The sequence below is a fragment of the Leptodactylus fuscus genome, chromosome 6 (genome assembly GCF_031893055.1).
Source record: "Leptodactylus fuscus isolate aLepFus1 chromosome 6, aLepFus1.hap2, whole genome shotgun sequence".
Classification (NCBI taxonomy): Eukaryota; Metazoa; Chordata; class Amphibia; order Anura; family Leptodactylidae; genus Leptodactylus; species Leptodactylus fuscus.
In genome coordinates this window covers 98,965,262-98,987,006 of record NC_134270.1, presented here as the reverse complement: position 1 = coordinate 98,987,006, position 21,745 = coordinate 98,965,262, and the positions used below count along the sequence as shown (strand labels likewise).

At 41.7% G+C, this 21,745-nt stretch overlaps 1 protein-coding gene across 2 annotated transcripts in view; it reads left to right on the top strand.

Moving 5' to 3' along the window:
* LOC142208381 (formin-H-like) overlaps nucleotides 1-21,745 on the top strand; it is a 142,333-nt gene that overhangs the window by 91,588 nt on the left and 29,000 nt on the right. For both annotated transcript variants that reach the window (XM_075276850.1, XM_075276851.1), the window contains 6 exons: nucleotides 3,383-3,494; nucleotides 5,921-6,011; nucleotides 6,606-6,692; nucleotides 7,293-7,445; nucleotides 16,923-17,052; nucleotides 17,156-17,188. In XM_075276850.1, the coding sequence (XP_075132951.1) occupies nucleotides 3,383-3,494; nucleotides 5,921-6,011; nucleotides 6,606-6,692; nucleotides 7,293-7,445; nucleotides 16,923-17,052; nucleotides 17,156-17,188 (606 nt within the window). The remainder of the gene's footprint in view (nucleotides 1-3,382; nucleotides 3,495-5,920; nucleotides 6,012-6,605; nucleotides 6,693-7,292; nucleotides 7,446-16,922; nucleotides 17,053-17,155; nucleotides 17,189-21,745) is intronic.

Here is a 21,745-nt window from a genome sequence, read left to right as displayed (position 1 = left end):
CACACAGGATGTGGGCATCTTCTATGTTACTCCCCAGGCCCATAGTGAAGGTTCCAGGAAAAGAATAGAAGATGCACACATCCTGTGCTGACACACAGGGAGAGATGAGAGAGCGGCATCAGTGATCAGGTAGTCCTGTGGACACTTACTAGGCCGATGCTCCAGTGCTGCAGATTACATGCAGCATATCAGCATCAGCCAACATCTAGTAGCATACAGATATCCCTAATGCCACTGGTGGCCCACTTGGTCCGCAGCCCGGTCATTGGGGACTTCTGCACTTCAGTATAATAGGGGTTTCTCCACACAAAGTAGATTTTGTTGCAGACAATCTGTGACTAAAAATCAGCTCCATTTATCTGAAAGTATTTTTTTTTTGTAAAATAGAACTGGTTTATTCTTATTGCAGCACCATAGTTGGTTCCCATTTCCTTTCACTATGATGCCTCTTTCGTTTTTTGTAGTTTTACCCCTTCCTGTACAGACCACTTTCCATTGATGAACTCATATATATGTATAAGTAGGAAGGGTCACAAAGGAGATTGCCAAATGTGATGGCATTTACCAGTAGACTTGGTAAACCTTGTAATTTTAAATTGTTTAACTTTTTTTTTTAATAGATTTTTATTGAATTTTTACAAAAGAAAATATACAAACTAGTAAGGTAAAAACATATACAGTAAAATAGGAAAATGTACAATAAATCTGATATTGAAAGGATTATTTTACCTGCTATTACCTGGACTTTTTCAAGATGAATGGAAATATTCAGTCACAGATTTTCTGCAACAAAATCTGTCATATATAAAGATACCCCTAGGCTAAGGTCCTACATTGCGAAAATAATGTGCTTTACAGTGTCTGCAAAGTTAATGAGATTTTGTTTAATCTCATCTCCAAATTGCAGAGAAAAAGTTGTTTTTAAAAACCACAGCACGTTAACCCCCTCCTTTCCCAGCCATTTTTTGATTTTCATTTTTGATCCCACACCTTCCAAAAATCACAACTATTTTTCTGTTCACTTAATTCTTGTGGGAAAAATTGTACTTGGCACCATTTAATATTCAGTACTGGGAAGTTTAAAAAAATTTCAGAGTGGGGTGGAATTGGAGAAAAAATTACTCAGGGCTCATTCCCATCTGCGCCCAGGGTCTCCACTTTTAGGTTTCTGTTTCCTGCCGAAACTGGGCAGGAGACGTAAACCTGCAGGCATTTTTCAAACCCATTCAAATGAATGGGTTTGAAAAGTGTCCAGCCGTGAGCGGCGGTGAGCGTTTTGTGCTCTCCGCTGTGACACCATTTTTTTTAACCGGACACAAAGTCAGACAAAGTTGTGTCCGGTTTAAAGAAACCGGTTTTACCGCAGACAACATAAAACGCGCAGCGGCTCTTACGGCCGGACACGGTCTGACAGGTTTCCGTCTTCTGCCGGCAGAAGACGGAAACCTTAGTACGTGCTTATGTGATCAGTCCATTTGAATTCAGTTTGAGACTAAAAACGGACTGATGCACATACTGATTGTATACTGACAACTTTTTATGCTGATAGCAAATGCTGTCTCTTTAAAATGTGTCAGTTTACTTTAGATATCTTTTTCCTTTAATCTAGGAAAAGACTTGACTAGAGGACAGATAAGGGGATTAATAGTAGAAAATTGTAAACAGAGTAGAGAGAAGCACATAAGGACTTTTATTATATGTGCTTATCTCTACTCTTTTTACAATTTTCGACTATTAATCCCCTTATCTGTCCTCTAGTCAAGTCTTCTCCTAGATTAAAAGAAAAAGATATCTAAAGTAAACTGACACATTTTAAAGGGACAGCATTTACTATCTGCATAAAAAGTTGTCAGTATACAATCAGTATGTGCATCAGTCCGTTTTTAGTCTCAAACTAAATTCAAACGGACTGATCACATAAGCATGTGTGAACCAAGCCTTATTCTGACACCCATAAATGTTTTATCTTTTTGAGTGCAGGCTACATAAGGTGTCTTTTTTTAGCCTGTCAATTTTAGGCCTGGTTCACATCTGTGTTCGGTAATCCGTTCGGGGGAGTCCACACGGTGACCCCCCCAAATGGAATACCGAACGTATTGGGAAACAGTGAACAGTGAAAGCACACGGACCCCTAGACTATAATGGGGTCCGTGTGCTTTCCGCACGGTGTCCGCACGAGTCATGCGGACAGGAAAGTACATCATGAAGTACTTTCATGTACGCTTGTTCTTTGTGGAAACCGCTTGCCACTGCGATGAGTATTCCATTGGGGGAGGGTCCCCATGCGGACTCCCCGAACGGATTACCGAACGCAGATGTGAACCAGGCCTTACCTACGGAAACACAAGCTTTTTCTCCATAGATATAATTAGGGAAGAAACTAGGGAGAAAAACCACAGCAAAAATACAGTGAAAAACATAGCAGAAAAAAACAAGGCTTTTCTGCTGCATTTTTTAGCCTTGCGAAAAAGCTACTTTATTTATTGCAGATTTTGCTGTGTTTTGTTTTTTTGAGCGAAACCCAGTAATGGCTGCAAAAGGAATGGGAAATATAAAGGAAACACTTGCACCTCACCATTTTTCTCAGTCTAATTCTAACTCTGGCTCAAAAAGTGCAGCAAAATCTGCAACATAAAAAAGCTGCTTCTCCAAAATGTGGAACATTAGCTTTAGGGAGCCTTCACACGGAGTATACGCTCCGCTCATTCTGAACGTAAAAGTCGTTCATAATGAGCGCGTAAAAACCAGATCCCATTGACTTGAATGGGTGCCGGCATACGAGAGCTACCTATTGAAATCAATGAGAGGCTTTTTTCCCTATTGCTTTCAATGTGATACGCGCGTATAACATTGAAAGCAATAGGGAAAAAAGCCTCCCATTGATTTCAATGGGTTGCACTTGTAAGACCGAACCCATTCAAGTCAATGGGAGCTGGTTTTTACGTGCTCATTATGAACGACTTTTACGTTCAGAATGAGCGGAGCGTATACTCCGTGTGAAGGCTCCCTTAATCTGTATTCACATGCCTTTGCTTGTTTCATGGCTGTGAAAAATGGATGAAACGGTCCTTCTTCATCTGTTCCGTGCCATTTTTTTTAACATTAAGAATTTTATTAAAGTTTTACAACAAAGGTGAAAAAAACTTTAAAAAATACCATTTGAAAACAATTTTGTCACAATTTGCAAAAATTTGTAAATTTTGTGACAAAAACATTTCATAGAAACAATAATAAATGTGCTCTGGTGTCTCCACCAGCAAAATAATGAGTGCAGTTTTGGAGGCCATAAACCAAAATTTGTACAGGATATATAATGTAATACAATGCACCCTAGCTCATCTTACAGTATGTTCTCAAATCACACTCTTTCTCCATATAATAGATATAGTTTTAAAACATTTTCACATGGAGCCTGAGCAGCTGAAGGAGAAGTTGTTGATCATCCGAGAATGTGACGGAGGGTTATCTGATGAACAACTAACCAACCTTAGAAGGTAGACCAACAATCAGATCCCATCTTCTTTTTTGAAATCACATTTTATTTGTTTTTTTAAACTTTTAACATATATAATCAGATTTGATCTTCTGTACAGTCTTGGCCAATAGATGTATGCATGAGATTAGTCAAATTTGTCTTGCCTATTTGCCACATTTCTTAGAGACAGCTTCTATGTTACCCCTGAGAAGAGGATGCAATCTAACCTAAACCCTCTTTAACAGTAAGGGGGCGTTCACACTATTGTTGGTGTCCGCTCAGCAGTGTCTGTGGCTATTGTACGTACAAGATTTTAGCAACGGACACTGGCTGGTCCGTTTGCAATTTCCATTCATTTCAATTGGATTTTATTTGTGTCCTTTAGTGTCCGTTTGTGTCCTTTAATGTCCATTTACAACCATGTCCTTTTTTTCAAGTGGACAAAAAAATCCTACATGCAGGACTTTCCTGTCCGTTTGAAAAAACAGACAGTAAGTGTCTGGTTTTTTGTTTTTTTTTAACATTGAAGTGTATCGGCAACGGACATATAATGGACAGTAACTGATAATCATTGATTCCAATCGAATACCACGCTGCAAATGCACTAAAAATTTGTATCCCCTCCCACCTTCCCTGGTGCTTTTTTTGCACCAATAACTGTGCAGGGGAGGTGGGCAGGAACTAAGACAATGTAGGCATCGAAAAAAAATCGGAAAAAGTAATTGGCTGGCTAAATCAGGTGACCTCCACTTTATACAGGCAGGGTTAGCTAGGAATTAGCCGAATCAATTGGCCGAATGCCATACAATGTACAGCATTCAGCCAGTCAAAGCTGGTTCTGCCGGAGGAGGTGGAGTCTAAGATCGGTCCACAGCAGTCTCCGTTGTGGTCCAATTTCAGGTATAGCAGAGTTGACATAGCTCTGCTACACCTGATATGCAGAGCTGGCCGAGCGCTGAGCTCTGCTACATCTGAGATGCAGCAGAGCTGGCCATGCGCTGAGCTCTGCTACACCTGAGCTCAGCGCATCTCAGGTGTAGCAGAGTTCAGCGCACGGCCAGCTCTGCTGCATCTCAGGTGTAGCAGAGCTCAGCGCACGGCCAGCTCTGCTGCATCTCAGGTGTAGCAGAGCTGTGTCAACTCTGTTATAACTGAGATCGGACCACAATGGAGATTGCTGTGGACCAATCTTAGATTCCGCCTCCTCACAGATGAGCCTCCAGCAGAACCTGCGTTGATTGGCCGAATGCTGTACTCTGTATGGCATTCGGCCAATCAACGCTGGTCAATGCATTCCTATGGGAAAATGTCATCTCCTGCATTATTAGTGGCACAATACAGGGACTTGGGAATGTTAGATGCCCCCAGGCATGCTTCCCCTGCTGTCCCAGTTGCATTCGAGAGGTGTTGTCCTCATTTCCTAGGGTGTCATAATGGACTTGGTGACTCTCCTGAGACAAAGCTTTTTTCCCCATAGACTATAATGGGGTTCAATATTCGTTTGAATAGTCGAATATTGAGGGGCTATTCGAAACAAATATTGAATATTTCATCAGCATAAACAGTGCAAAACACAGCCAGCAATGGGTTCTGCTAGCTTTTTTTTTTTCACTAGCGGAAAATTCTGGTGGAAAAAAAAAGCTAGCGGCACCCATTGAAGTCAATGGGGGGCTTTTTTTCAGCGCTCAAAATTCAGCACCAAATAATGCGTCATTTTCCTCCGTGTGAATGGACCCTAATACAAAAAGTGCACACAACGATAAATGAATGAACAAAACAGCACACCAATCCTATTTTAAGGAAAAACTTTTACACCTAAGGCTCAGTGTGGGGTGAATTAACAATAGGATGCCATCTTGTTTTTACCTATGAGGACTCCTCTTTGCTGATGAAGGAAGTGTTTGAATTAAAAATTACTGAAAAATTCCAACAATTTCTGTTTGCGGACACCAGCAGAATTAACTGTCTAATGTAGGTACAGAGCAGGGCCAGCCATGTTTAGTGTTATTTGGTTATTTCTCTTTAATCCCCCTCTCATAAACATTTAACAAGAAACCAGTAACAGCCTGCTCTCATTGTCCCAGCAGAAAGAAGTCCTGCTCCCAGATTAGTCTCACCCATTATAGGTGCAGTTAGCTTATCTACCAGTATCACTGTACTATCAGGGAGACGGTCATTGTAGCCTATAGTCATCACCATGCAGTAAAGAAAACCCACCTGAAGATATATTTGTATTGTCTTGCACTGTGAAGTGGGCGTTCTCCATAGCAATGATGCTGGGCTGTAAGGACCACTACTCTAACTGTACAGAGATATTGGTAACTGAAATGGCACCCATATTTTTTCAATAGGAGAAGCTACAGACAAAACAGAAAGTGTTCTAAATTTAGGGCAAGAACAGCTTTGTAATGGTATATAACATACCCTATATTCATTTTATTACAGATATGTTCCAACTGCAAAGGATCGAAGTATGTACTTGGGTTATAAAGGTTCCCCTGCAGAGCTGCACATTGTTGACCGGTTTATGCTACAGGTACAGATCTACTTATATATAAGGGCTTTATTATAATGGAGCAACCATTGTTTTTTTTTTTTTTTACATTTAAGGGCTAGACATCCTATACAGTCCTTTGACAATAACTGGGAATATACCTTGTCTTTAAAATCCATAGATGGCCATTGCATTTGACTCTTGTTACATAACAGGGTCCATATATCTGAAAGCAATCACACTTAATGTTAGTCTGTGTTCACATGGAGGAATTTGCTGTGGATTTGGGTGCAAATTTTACTCCAAAATCCAGGACAGATTCCTCCCGTAATCCACCTCCCATTGTTTTCAATGGTAGGCAGATATTGCAGCAGGACGCAGAGAAAAAGAAGCATCCTGCTCGATCTTCCTGCAGAGTCCGCGGCTAGAGACTCCCTGCTTATTAGGCCCGTACGCTGATTCAGCATCCTGTCGCAGCTAGACTGTGGTGAAAATACCGGTGGCGGAAAATGAAGAGGAAACCCTCTTCATTTTCTGTCATGTGAATACACCCTTAGGTGTCTCCTATTGTCTTTCTGGAAATCATCTTACTAACTTTACTTACTTCTTCCATTGATTTTTCTCTTTTTCTTACAGATGTGCAAAATCCCAGATCTTTGTTTACGTCTTGATACTTTATTAGCAATAAGAGAGCTGCCCATGTATATGAAAGACCTACATCCAGTAAGTGTTAGTGGAACAGTGATGTTTATACCATATGTCTAACTGGAATTGTTGGGCATTGCTACCTTTAGAGCAGCTTCTTAGTAGGATTGCTTGTAAAGTGTTACATTTCTATAGCTATTCTAGGGCCTGCTATGTGAGAGCATAATCTGCATCTCTATTCTTGTCAAAAATGCTGGTACATCGATGGAACCAATATTAGGTAATGGGTCGTCTTAAAATTAGTTTTCATAGCTTCAATATACAAGGAAACCAAGCTGAGAGTGTATGCCATCCCGGTCCAATGATTTTAGTAACTTTAAGGCACCGCTATACTTCTACGGTAGGTGGGTTAAACAGGGGACAATTATAGAAGGATTCATGTTTTTCCTAAGCATGTCATATGCTGTTGGATTTTCCAATGTGGATAGAGTAGACAGAGTACCACATCCTCTATTGCTTCTACCTATATATTTTCCCATGTGTTATGTATAGCATCATTGATTCAGTGTTATTGTGTCACCTTTACTCCAGTTGATTCTATATCACCTATGTATGATAAATGAAACATATTTTGTGATCTGTGATGAAGGAAAGGTAATAAAAGTCTTTTGCTTGCAGCTAATACTACAGAACATCAAAGCTTGTAAGCAGCTGCTTCACAGTCAGGCCTTCCCTACAGTCCTCAGTTACATCCTGGCCATGGGCAACTGTCTTAATGAAACCACAGGCAAAAGGAAAGCCATGGGGTTCCAGCTCTCCACGCTGACAAAAGTGCGTATTATATGTTAATGCTATATATCTGGGAATCTTGAGTTTGCTTTGTTCCTCAAGTTGAGACCTTTTTATATCTAGAACTGTATTGTGGTTGATACTATTTGGATTACATATGTCTCCATCCCATTTTAGGGATAATTAGTAATGTTGTTATTACTATTTTTATTACTTGTGGTGATTTCTAACCATCTTTTTGTTGGTCATCTTCTTCTCCATCAACTCATACAAACATACAATACTTGTCTTGTCCAAAGATCTGTCCTACAATGGTAATAATATAATAATAATAAAGCTTTAGGGTCCATTCACACAGAGTTTTTTGGTGCTGATTTTCAAGCCTCACATTGAAATCAATGGGTTCCTTCGGAAAAAGGAACCCATTGAAGTCAATGGGAGGCTTTTTTTCCACGTGGATTCTGACGTGGATTCAGTGTCAAAATCAGCGCCAAAAAACTCTGTGTGAACGGACCCTAAGGGTGTGTGATATGAACATTCTTGCTTCATAAAGTTTGGTTAAATCTTAAATCTTGTTTGTTTTCCTCAAGATCCATGGGATTCTTGTAAGTCTGTACTGGTATCACTGGATAGTTCCTTAGACTCATCAGTAGAAAGGATTCTGAGGTCCACCCTCTATCTATACAAAACAAGCACAAGTTGTCTTGTTAATGGAAAACAATGTACAGATCAGCAATAATAGGTTATTTGTAAGTAGGTAAATGAGTCCTAGTTTAGAGAGTTTGGATCCAAAGTTACCTCCAAATGAGGGGGTGAAGTTGGAATTTTTGCCTTAGACTCATCCACCAGGAAATCAGAGGATACAGCTAACCTCGATCTTCAGCCACAACAAATTGCAAAAGTGGCAATACCCATAACATTCTTTGTTGTTGGGTTTATGAACATCTACATCTAATACTATAGATTGGACCACTCTGGTCTCTTCATAGTGTAAGCCAATGGCTGGTCAGTTAATGGAGGGGGTGTACATCTCACCCAGACTACTAAGGTGGGTGAGGTGAGAAAACTCCAGAAAGAATGTTTCTCAGAAGATAACTATTGTCTGCTGAGGGTTATTTCAGAGTTCCAGTTACTGGGCTGGATTTTTAGGAATGGCAGGTAGGTTGGTAGTGGGTAGAGATGAGCGAACACTAAAATGTTCGAGGTTCGAAATCCGATTCGAACAGCCGCACACTGTTCGACTGTTCGAACGGGTTTCGAACCCCATTATAGTCTATGGGGGGAAATGCTTGTTTCAGGGGTACGCAACATTCAATCAAATTCTACTTACCAAGTCCATGAGTGAGGGTCGGGCTGGATTCTTCTCCCTGCGCAGCGTCCCCGCGTCCTCTTCCAGCCTTGAATTCACTCTGCTAGGCATCGGGCCTAGGCAGAGCCGACATGCGCGGACTGCGCATGTCTGTGCTTCAAGAAAATGGCCGCTTACAGTGTAAGTGGCCATTTTCTTGTAGCGCGGACATGCGCAGTCGGCTCTGCCCAGGCCCGATGCCTAAGCAGAGTGAATGCAGAGCCGGGAGAGGACGCGGGAACGCTGCGCAGGGAGAAGACTTCTAAAGGTAAGAGAAGAACCAGCGTTGATTGGCAATGTATAGCATTCTGCCAATCAACGCTGGTTCTGCATCGAATCTTAACTTCGAACAGCTAGTAGTATTCGATCGAGTACAAGTATTTAGAATACCGTAGTATTCGATCGAACACCTACTCGATCGAGTACTACTCGCTCATCTCTAATCTTTTTATTGTACATTTGTTTGTCAATATTGGTCTGAAAGTGGCCAACCCCTTTAACTTTTATTGTGCTAAGTCTAAAAATACCATAAGACGTCCACTAAATATATACAAAGGATGTCCAGGCCTAATGATATGGAGACAGCCCTTTTGATATACCAGAGCAGGTCCAATATACCAACTTTGTAGCTCCCCAGGGCACGTTATCCATATAATTATCTGGGGTCCACCATATCGGAGGCCACTGGTATATACCTACTCGATCGAATACTACTCGCTCATCTCTAGTAGTGGGACCTGTCATTCCACCTCCCTCCAGTCCACACTTTGGGGCTGTTCTGGCAGCGACTCATCTGCAGAGAGTCTGCTCATCAAGGGGGGCTTAAGAAGCCAGCAGCAGACTAGGGGCAGAGCTTGGCTGGAAAGCCAACTGAGAGGATCATATTTTTGGAGCTGTGTCCTGTTTGATTTCTGTTATTCTAGGTGAAGTAACCTATTCTATGTTTAGTTAGAGCCTAGACGGGCAGGTATTCATTTTTGTATTGTTTCCTTTTGTTGCTGCACTATATTTATGAGTGAAAATAAAACTCTACCTTTGTTTTGGACTGAAGAAACTGGACTTGTGTGTCTATGTCACCCCAACTAGCAACCCCAGACCCTGACAATAGTTATTAGTCTTAGTCCCAGATCAGACACATATTCTTGTCATGGGAAATCCATATTCTACTGTTGAATTTTATGTCATGGATACAATGCAACTTTTTGTAGCGCATCTGATTGATTGAACAATTGAATAATAGTTGCAGTCCAAAAGATTACATGTAACTACTGTAGATACATTCATTTGGACTGAAAGTGTACAAAAAGTGTTACAAAAAGTCACAGTATAGCCCTGGCCTTAAGCATACTTGCCAATTCTCTCAAAAGCACCGTGAGGGCCCCAAAGGAAGGGTTGACCTCATAGAGTCCAGGAAGAGCAGGACTGCTTGGGCTGCTGGGGTAGCAGTTACTTTATATGTGACTTGCACAGCAATGTGGAGCATCAAGCACACGACTGTTATCCGCTCAGAGGGTTTTCAGAGCACTGGATAACTTAGGTGGAGATGTAATGGAGATGTTTACAGCAGCTGGAGCTCTTCACACCAAGGGACGATATATAGAAAATACAGTGTGTTGATACTGGTCGAAATAAAGCTACATGTGATTCTTTATACTATTTGGAGTGAGTGCGGTGCTTCTTCGTATTGGCCATAAATGTGCTTTATATGTCACTTGGACACTTTTTCAGGTTCAAACAGAGGGTGCAGCCAGCACATTTAGTGTCCATGTCATAAGAAAGGGACGATCAGATGAAGGTGGGGGGGGGGGGCATGCCCATAGGAATAGAAAGACCAACACGTGCAGTATTTGATTATGAGGTGTCACACAACTTAATGTCATGGTATCACACTGACAATGCACTCCTATCTGCAGGCAGCATATTATAAAGCAGGAGAAGCAGAACAGATGGACATATAGTGTAGTGTTACAGTAAAAGATTCAGTATAACTTGTCATCTATTCATTTCAATTCATGCTGTCTATGTGCTTAGGAGTCCAGTGGGCAGCATTGTGGTCCATACAGAGATAGCTGTCAGTCACTCTGCAGCTGAAATATAGAAGGAATTAAAATGAAAAAAAAAAAAAAAAAATGTAATGTAATTCCCTCTCAACACTAGACATCAATCTGCTTAGCTCCTTTTGCCCTGTTACATCAGACGGCTTATGTGTCAGGCTTCCTTTAAGTTTTTCTGAAATTTTAAGGGTGTCATGAAGTCACAAAGTATTTCTAGTGCAGGAAATCTCTTTGAAACAGCATAGTATCCTTTCACATGTACATGTAAAAATTTCCTTAAAATTTTCCCAGTGTCATGTACAGGTCTATGATTTTGTTCATTGTGTAATTTACTCTCTTTTGTTCCATATTCGACTCTCATAGACACCAATGTAATACATTTTAAAGAAGCTCATATTTATGAGTCAATAAGTGATTTATGGCGACAAGACAATTGTATCTGAGCGCAACCAGAACCTCTGTGGTATGAGTTCTAACACCTCATTCATCACTGAGAAAAATGCCGACCAAATCATATTTTACCACTGCATTTCCCAGTGTGGAGTTACCACACAATTATTAAAACACGCAGGATTATAGAACATTGCAATATGTAACATCAGGGATCCAGAAGGTCAGCAGCTGAGTACGCATATTCCCAATCTAAAGTTCGGACGTCACCTACAAAATATACTGCGCTGAAGCATCAAAGCACCCAAGTACACTATACAAATCTACGTATATATGGCCTTTGAAGAAGTGTACCCAACACAATATAAAAAGTCTCCCAATTCATCAGCTTTATCTTGTACATAGAGGCAGTATTCATAACAGTTACCTTCCCTTGAACAAAGTAGAGAATATTAACCCTTTCAAGCTTTGGAAAGCAAGATAGAGCGTACAGGATATTTTCAAAAAAGGAAAGAAAATTATATAAAACTTCACCTTTAATATAAAAATAAAAAAAATACATTTAAAAAGAGGACAAAGAACAGACAAAGACAAACATAGATAAGCTCTGTCTAAGGGCCAGTTCACACGGAGTTAACGTGTATACGCCCGTAACGACCCATTGAAATGAATGGGATCTGTTTTGAGCACTCACATTCTGACAAGTGTATACATGCCAGAATGCGAGCGCGATAACTCTGTGTGAACTGGCCCTAAGTCTGTGGTAAGATTAAGATGGCTCAAAGATAAGAAAATAGTGTCCAGCCCTGTCAGATTAACTGTATTATATGGGGCATTGTTTATCCAAAACCAACATATGATCCCTTATGCTGACTTCACACTGAGTTTATTGGACCGGAAGCTGTCTTAGAATCCGGCTCCAAAAAACGCCTCCCATTGACTTCAATGGGAATCGTTCACTTCTTTTTTCGGCTAGCATTTTTTTCCCACTCGCGAAAAAAGAAGCAAGCTGCCCTATCTTGCTGCGGATTCCGTGACGCGAGACTCCCTACCAACTAGGCCCATTGATTTACATTACATTGATGGCACTATGGGGCATAATCGTGCCGGGGGGGGGGATGTTGGTCGGAGGGGGGGCCATGTCAAAAGTTCACCAAAAGTTCTACCATTCCTAGTTACGCCACTATGTATTATACCACACACACACACACCACCTCAATCTGATACCGATCAGGCAATGTGAATCTGACCCTCAGACTACAGAGTTAAAATAAAAAAGGTCCCTATACCTATTTCACCAGCACTCTATTCATCACTGGATCATCAGGGGAGAAGAATGGTAACCTCTTCCTCTTCTTTGTCCTCTTTTGAAATTTATTTATTAAAGGTCAAGTTTTAGGGTAAGTTTACAAGGTGTTTTTTTGGTCAGGATTTTGAGGCCTCATCCGCCTCAAAATCCTAACCAAAAACATTGCTCCCATTGAAGTGAATGGGAGATGCTCTGGTCTTTTTTTCAGGAGCTGGAAGAAACAGCTCCCAGAAAAAAGAAGTGAGATGTTCATTCTTCAGGCTGTTTTGCCTCACGATTCAGCCTGAACACACACCCTCCTCCGGCCTCCACCTCAGGTTCTGGACCAAAAACTCCATCTGAACTTACCCAAAGGGCCCGTTCACATGGAGTAAACACGAGTGTATTTTGGCAAAATCCATGTGTAAAAATAAGGCTTCCATTGACTTCAATGACATTTTACACGTGTATTTTAACATGTTTTTTTACACGTGTAAAAAAATGTCATTGAAGTCAATGGGAGTCTTATTTTTACATGTGTATTTTTTACACGTGTATTTTGCCAAAATACACACGCGTTTACTCCGTGTGAACGGGCCATAAGAATGACAGACCTGTGGGAGACTTTTGTATTGTGGGCACGTTTGTATTACTAACACACCCAAAAAGTGTCTATTATTTCCTCCTCTCAGCACTTCATTAGCATTGGACGACTTTCATCTGTTAATGTAATGTGCCTGTGGTAGTTGGACACTAGATGGAACGTTGCTGGTTGTTCATGTGTTTGGAACAATCAAAATCACAGACCTTTTATGATCTTTTAAAATGTAATGTGTATGGCCAGCTTTAGGCTAAAGTGACAGATGTGCAGTATCCTGCGACTACACCTGTAAATGCAACCTAAATGACCAGTACTGCTGATTGAAAGAGCCGTCTCAGTGAAAATCCCTAAGGGGGCTATTACATATATGGGTTTTTATTCATGTTAAGGCATGCGGTTTTTGAGAGAGGGTCTTTAGAAGGAGAGTTTTCATGAACTAAATGTGCATGGTATTTAAATAGGATCTTTCATATCCTCGAGCACATTTGGTTTTATATACCACTAGAAAGCTGAATTCAGGGCACTTTGGGCTTTCCCGTTATGTGCCCTGGGGCAAGAGATATTGGTGCCGTTACCGAAGTCTGCCCACTATTAGAAGGGTGTTCCTGACAGTCAAGCTGGGCTGTGAGGAACGCCAATCCTGACAGTATTCTTTTCATAACTCCGTACTGTGAGAGGGGGCGTTCCTTACCACCCAAAGATGATGCTATGCTTTGAGGAACGCCCTCCAGTACTAGTCTATCGACGGCATGAATATCTCCAGCCCCGGGGCACAGAACGGAAAAACCGACAGTGCAATGAGTTCAGCGCACTGTTGGCTTTCTAGCGGTATATAAAACTGGGTGTGCCCGAGGACATGAAAGGTCCTCTCTAAGAACATGCTGTAAATATTAGACAAGACCTTGGTGGAGGATCTTGGTTCTCATTACATTTACTCCACCTGTAGTTATGTTTTTTGATTCAACATGTACTGTAGTGCTTAATTCTATAACCACCATATTGTTGGTATCCACAAGCACAGTTGCTATTTCCTTACCAGAATATTGATTGGAAATACAATTTAAGAACATCACAATCTGTTATAAATAAAGCGCATATCTGAAATAAAGGTAATCAATAGGTTTGTATGAAGCCTGAGGTGATCTAAGTGGTATCTTCCTATGTTCTTATCTAAAAGAGATATGAAAAGATAGTAACAGCGTACATCAAACAATCTCAGGAGCAGAAGAAATGCCTGTTTAGAAGTAATTAAGCATAAATTATTTTCGCAACAAGCCTTCAGCCAGCAGGACGTCATATCCTCCATGACTAGAAATCAAAGCATATCAAACGTTTCATTCTTGCTTTTTCCATAAATGAGAATCAGCCATCAATCCTGAGTTATTATGACATTGACCAGAAACACAGCTGAATGCTAGCATGCTGTACTATATGTACTAGGATTTAACTAGTATAATACTGAATCCTATGTACAATATAATACAGTTAAACCTCTCCAGAAGACCACTCCTTTGAGAAGACCCCCTCCCAACACAAAGACCGATTTTTTTTTTTTTTCAGTGACCAATTTTTTATTTCACTATACTCTATGGAAGCTGCCATTATAAGCAGTCCTCCCCCTTATCCAACCAAAGATTACTTTGTTGAACAGATTTTTTTAATGGAAACCCCTTTGAAAAGATCACATATTGGACTTACATGCATTGCAAGACCAACACGGACACTACTCTGCTCTGGACTACAGCAAGTAAAAACCAGAGATAAAAAATGAAAAGTCTCCAATATCACACTGGAGCAGAGAGTCCATGTCATAGTCAATGCAATGGTAGAGTATATTGTCTATTCCCACTTAAAGGGGTTTTGCTATCTCAGTGTTTCATAAGCTTTGACTTCAGTCTCTGCTTCTCACTTCCTGTATTTGTCTTCCCCCCTCCTCCCTCTTGCTGAAGGAGCACTTATGCAGATCAGATAATATGCAAGTGTTTGTGCAGAATGGACTCAGTGTTATCTGTGTGTTTACATATAGAGATAACAGCTTGGTCTTTATTAGTAAACTGCAATTAGATGAAAGGATTGTGCTGTCAGCAAGAGCAGTGAGTGAGTGACATCACTTGTCCTATAGGTCCTTGGTTATAGCAACACGGTATAAACAATGGGAGGAATAAGGTTACATAGAAGGAGAACAAAGCAAAATTTCTAAAAGAATATATTTAGGAAAAGTCTTCAATTTTCATAAGCTACCAGTATAGATATGATCTTTGAGATGGGACAAACTCTATAAGCTATAGGGAAGTGCCATTTACTAATTGAACTGTTCTATCTGTTCATCCATTAAATCACCCTGCACTGACTGTGGCAATAATTTACTGACCCTAATAGACCAGAGGAGGCTGGTCTAAGTGCTTTGAAAAGGGGAACCTCCTCAAAGTCTCTGCTGACCTCACCCTATACTCTGTAACAATCCCCAACATACTTTATAACAATCCCCAACTGTAGTCTGCTTTCCTCCCTACTCCTTTTGGTATGCAGTCAAATAGCTCTCCTGGAAGCTACAGTAAAACTAACAGGTGTCTTGCAGCATTAGTTAGCAATGGCCACCACACTGCCAAGATGGGGATCTGTTATGGCTCAAACTCCACCCACCCTAAAGGTGTGTATGTGACATGGTGCATTCAAATCTGTGGGCACTCATTGCTTTCAAAGGATCTGCGTCTCTGTACAAACTATCATTGTCATCGTGACAATGAGAGTGAGAGTCAGATTCTCATGGAGATCTTATAGTGTGTCCCCATCCGTCAGGTTATAGCAACAAGTACATCTACATTTTAGTGGCGAACAGTAGAGGTGAAACAAATAAATCATGAAACACCAATTTGTGAATGAAAATCAGTTGTACACTTACAGGCACATATCTTCCATGTATAGACGCTGGCAGTAATATAATACTGTTCCATATGTACAAGAGTTTAACTATTGTAGCCTCAGTTCCCATGTTGCAGAAACACAGCTTTTTTTGTTGCAGATTTTGCTTCATTTTTTTTTGGGCCAAAGCCAGGAGTGGATTGAGCAGAAGGGAGAAGTAAAAGAGCTTCCTAGATCTCTCCCATTTCTTTTTTAGCCACTACTAGGCTTAGCTCAAAAAATTTGCAGATAAATCTACAAAAAAAAGAATTAAAATGGGGCCTTTGCCATATTGTCATAACGTTACTTTCTACATGCAACAATATATCTACTATAATACTGCCTATTATATTAAAGAAGAGTTACTATAATACTCCCCCTATTTACAAGAATATAATGGCTATAATACTACTTCTTATATAGAATAACTTAACATTTATAATACTTCCAACATGTACAATAAGATACCTGCCCCCTATGTACATGAATATAACTAGCATAATATCACCCCTATGTCCCCGAATATGATTGCTGCAGTACTGATCTTATCTATAAAAATATATCTGCAAAGTTGGTAAAGACAATAACTACTGTAATAGTTACTCCCATGTACAAGAATATATTTACTATATTTAGTGACATAAATAGCAGATAGGCGATACTTCATATAATTCTGTTTTCTCATATTTGCCATCTAATATTAATATATTATTGTTCTTGTTTACTCTGTTTCCCCTTTATTGTGATATGTAAAAGTAACATCTATTATTATATGGAGTGATGGGTACCGGCTCCGGGGATGTATAGATGAGTTTTAGCAGAAGGCTTCTCTCTGTCATGATTCTATATAAGTGATGGATGCAATCTTCTCTGATACTTGCATTACTTGTGGATTGATTGCTCTGCTTGTCATATTACCTTTGTGATCTGTCGGTAGATGTCCCAGCTGGTGAGTAAGGAGAAGAGCTTCACCTTCCTACATGCCCTTGTGGAGCAGATCTTATTACAAGAGCCTGATTTGGCGAAATTTTCTCAGGAGTTGACAGAATTTGAAGCCGTTCCTGGTGGTAAGCAGACAGAAAACATTATTCAATAGCATTCATAAAATCTCAGGCCAAGTACAAAGTGCATTGATTTAATGCTCCATCTTTGTATTCATTTCTCTTCCAGCTTCCGTCAAAGGTTTGAACGCTGAGGTGGATGGTATGTAAATACAGGTGGCTGGTCATTTACTCTTGGTTGTTATCCAAGAAAAAGCAATTGTCACATGAATTGTGTCAAAGATGTGCAACCCTACCACAGGGACGTGTATAAAGGAATGACAGCCTTGAAGCATAGATTAATTCATGGTATCTTTCAGTGCAGCTTCACATCACCTTGTCATTTGTTTGTATGGCCATTCGTTTCTATGGCCCCATAGACACATCCATGTACGGACATGTGTATGCGGCTGTGAGCCAGGGGCAAAACTCAGGACTTGCCTGTTTTGCAGCCCAGGCTCACTGAAGACAGTGAATAGGTCCTTGAGTCAGTTGTGTGCTTAAGCCTAAGTCTTAGTGACTATTTGCCTTTCCTCCTTTTTATGATAATATTAATATATTAGGGACCGATTCCAACTTGGCAGGATCTTATCTCTCTAACAGCTGCATAGGTTACTACTGTGGTTACTGTAAAAAAATATAAAGACAATTTCATCAAACTGACTACTATGTGGCAATGCAGGGAAATTAGCAGCTAGGTGGCAACATAACAGATATCAGTTACAACTAGATGACATAGGATTAAACTATCATTTTATAAAGCTATGTAATTCCTGTGGTCCACTAGGTTTGGATATGCAAGGGTCTGAGATAGATGCTGATGTCCCCTCAAGAAAGCTTCTCCCATGCTTTAGCAACCATGTCTCTTACTGAAGGTTGTACCCAATCTTGGGGCTAAATTTTTTAAAAGGTTGCAAAAGTACATTGGGGGGAAGACTGTAATTGTCACCCTACAAAAAGAATTATAAATATTCCTCTCATTCCCTGTTGTAACCAGAATGGTGTAGCGTTTATGCTTCGACCAAACTGCAGCCTTTAACATTTTTCAGCATATGCCCCTGCTATGCTCCACTTACACCTAATAATGAAAATGATCTCAAGTATTGCTAATATACCAAGTCCCCATCAATGGCCTATTCCACCACCTAGATGCACAGAAACTATACTAGATCTCGGGCACATCATAAGCTGCCCTGTTATAGTATAAATGATGCTTCTGTTATAGTATCATTTTGTCTCTTTCATATGCTGTTAAGTGAAGAATAAGAAAGAACTGATAAGGAAACACTTTAAGATACTGTCACTTCCCAGTGGACTTAGTCCTAATCTTATGAAAATCCAGAGAGATGGAGCAGAAGGAAGAGATCATGTCACACTCAGGGGATGAAATGCATTATTTATCCATGAGATTTAGATGACCTGATTGCATAAAGGATATTTTTAGTCCTGACTTACCATAGACCTTGTGTTGTGCATTCTTACTCGATCTAAATTGCATTCAAGTATTAGTATATTATTATTATTATCCATTATATTGTGTTAACTTTTATTTAAATTTTTAAATTTTTTATATAATTAAAATTTCCGATCTTTATCTTTATGTGTGCGTGTGCATTAGAGATGAGCGAACAGTGTTCTATCGAACACATGTTCGATCGGATATCAGGGTGTTCGCCATGTTCGAATCGAATCGAACACCACGTGGTAAAGTGCGCCAAAATTCGATTCCCCTCCCACCTTCCCTGGCGCCTTTTTTGCACCAATAACAGCGCAGGGGAGGTGGGACAGGAACTACGACACCGGGGGCATTGAAAAAAATTGGAAAAAGTCATTGGCTGCCGAAATCAGGTGACCTCCATTTTAGACGAATAGTGGATTTCAAATCCGGGTCATATGAGAATGTGAACTTTGTGACTATGAGACAGGGATAGCTGTACAGGCAGGGATAGCTAGGGATAACCTTTATTTAGGGGGGAATGTTATTAAAAATAACTTTTTGGGGCTCTATCGGGTGTGTAATTGTGATTTTTGTGAGATAAACTTTTTCCCATAGGGATGCATTGGCCAGCGCTGATTGGCCGAATTCCGTACTCTGGCCAATCAGTGCTGGCCAATGCATTCTATTAGCTTGATGAAGCAGAGTGTGCACAAGGGTTCAAGCGCACCCTCGGCTCTGATGTAGCAGAGCCGAGGCTGCACAAGGGTTCAAGCGCACCCTCGGCTCTGATGTAGGAGAGCCGAGGGTGCACTTGAACCCTTGTGCACCCTCAGCTCTGCTACATCAGAGCCGAGGGTGCGCTTGAACCCTTGTGCACACTCTGCTTCATCAAGCTAATAGAATGCATTGGCCAGCGCTGATTGGCCAATGTATTCTATTAGCCTGATGAAGTAGAGCTGAATGTGTGTGCTAAGCACACACATTCAGCTCTACTTCATCAGGCTAATAGAATGCATTGGCCAGCGCTGATTGGCCAGAGTACGGAACTCGACCAATCAGCGCTGGCTCTGCTGGAGGAGGCGGAGTCTAAGATCGCTCCACATCAGTCTCCATTCAGGTCCGACCTTAGACTCCGCCTCCTCCGGCAGAGCCAGCGCTGATTGGCCGAAGGCTGGCCAATGCATTCCTATGCGAATGCAGACTTAGCAGTGCTGAGTCAGTTTTGCTCAACTACACATCTGATGCACACTCGGCACTGCTACATCAGATGTAGCAATCTGATGTAGCAGAGCCGAGGGTGCACTAGAACCCCTGTGCAAACTCAGTTCACGCTAATAGAATGCATTGGCCAGCGCTGATTGGCCAATGCATTCTATTAGCCCGATGAAGTAGAGCTGAATGTGTGTGCTAAGCACACACATTCAGCACTGCTTCATCACGCCAATACAATGCATTAGCCAGTGCTGATTGGCCAGAGTACGGAATTCGGCCAATCAGCGCTGGCTCTGCTGGAGGAGGCGGAGTCTAAGATCGCTCCACACCAGTCTCCATTCAGGTCCGACCTTAGACTCCGCCTCCTCCGGCAGAGCCAGCGCTGATTGGCCGAAGGCTGGCCAATGCATTCCTATGCGAATGCAGACTTAGCAGTGCTGAGTCAGTTTTGCTCAACTACACATCTGATGCACACTCGGCACTGCTACATCAGATGTAGCAATCTGATGTAGCAGAGCCGAGGGTGCACTAGAACCCCTGTGCAAACTCAGTTCACGCTAATAGAATGCATTGGCCAGCGCTGATTGGCCAATGCATTCTATTAGCCCGATGAAGTAGAGCTGAATGTGTGTGCTAAGCACACTCATTCAGCACTGCTTCATCACGCCAATACAATGCATTAGCCAGTGCTGATTGGCCAGAGTACGGAATTCGGCCAATCAGCGCTGGCCAATGCATTCTATTAGCCCGATGAAGTAGAGCTGAATGTGTGTGCTAAGCACACACATTCAGCACTGCTTCATCACGCCAATACAATGCATTAGCCAGTGCTGATTGGCCAGAGTACGGAATTCGGCCAATCAGCGCTGGCTCTGCTGGAGGAGGCGGAGTCTAAGGTCGGACCTGAATGGAGACTGGTGTGGAGCGATCTTAGACTCCGCCTCCTCCAGCAGAGCCAGCGCTGATTGGCCGAATTCCGTACTCTGGCCAATCAGCACTGGCTAATACATTGTATTGGCGTGATGAAGCAGTGCTGAATGTGTGTGCTTAGCACACACATTCAGCTCTACTTCATCGGGCTAATAGAATGCATTGGCCAGCGCTGATTGGCCGAATTCCGTACTCTGGCCAATCAGCACTGGCTAATGCATTGTATTGGCGTGATGAAGCAGTGCTGAATGTGTGTGCTTAGCACACACATTCAGCTCTACTTCATCGGGCTAATAGAATGCATTGGCCAGCGCTGATTGGCCAGAGTACGGAATTCGGCCAATCAGCGCTGGCTCTGCTGGAGGAGGCGGAGTCTAAGATCGCGCCACACCAGTCTCCATTCAGGTCCGACCTTAGACTCCGCCTCCTCCAGCAGAGCCAGCGCTGATTGGCCGAATTCCGTACTCTGGCCAATCAGCACTGGCTAATGCATTGTATTGGCGTGATGAAGCAGTGCTGAATGTGTGTGCTTAGCACACACATTCAGCTCTACTTCATCGGGCTAATATAATGCATTGGCCAGCGCTGATTGGCCGAATTCCGTACTCTGGCCAATCAGCACTGGCTAATGCATTGTATTGGCGTGATGAAGCAGTGCTGAATGAGTGTGCTTAGCACACACATTCAGCTCTACTTCATCGGGCTAATAGAATGCATTGGCCAATCAGCGCTGGCCAATGCATTCTATTAGCGTGAACTGAGTTTGCACAGGGGTTCTAGTGCACCCTCGGCTCTGCTACATCAGATTGCTACATCTGATGTAGCAGTGCCGAGTGTGCATCAGATGTGTAGTTGAGCAAAACTGACTCAGCACTGCTAAGTCTGCATTCGCATAGGAATGCATTGGCCAGCCTTCGGCCAATCAGCGCTGGCTCTGCCGGAGGAGGCGGAGTCTAAGGTCGGACCTGAATGGAGACTGGTGTGGAGCTATCTTAGACTCCGCCTCCTCCAGCAGAGCCAGCGCTGATTGGTCGAGTTCCGTACTCTGGCCAATCAGCACTGGCCAATGCATTTCTATGGGGAAAAGTTAGCTTGCGAAAATCGCAAACTGACAGGGATTTCCATGAAATAAAGTGACTT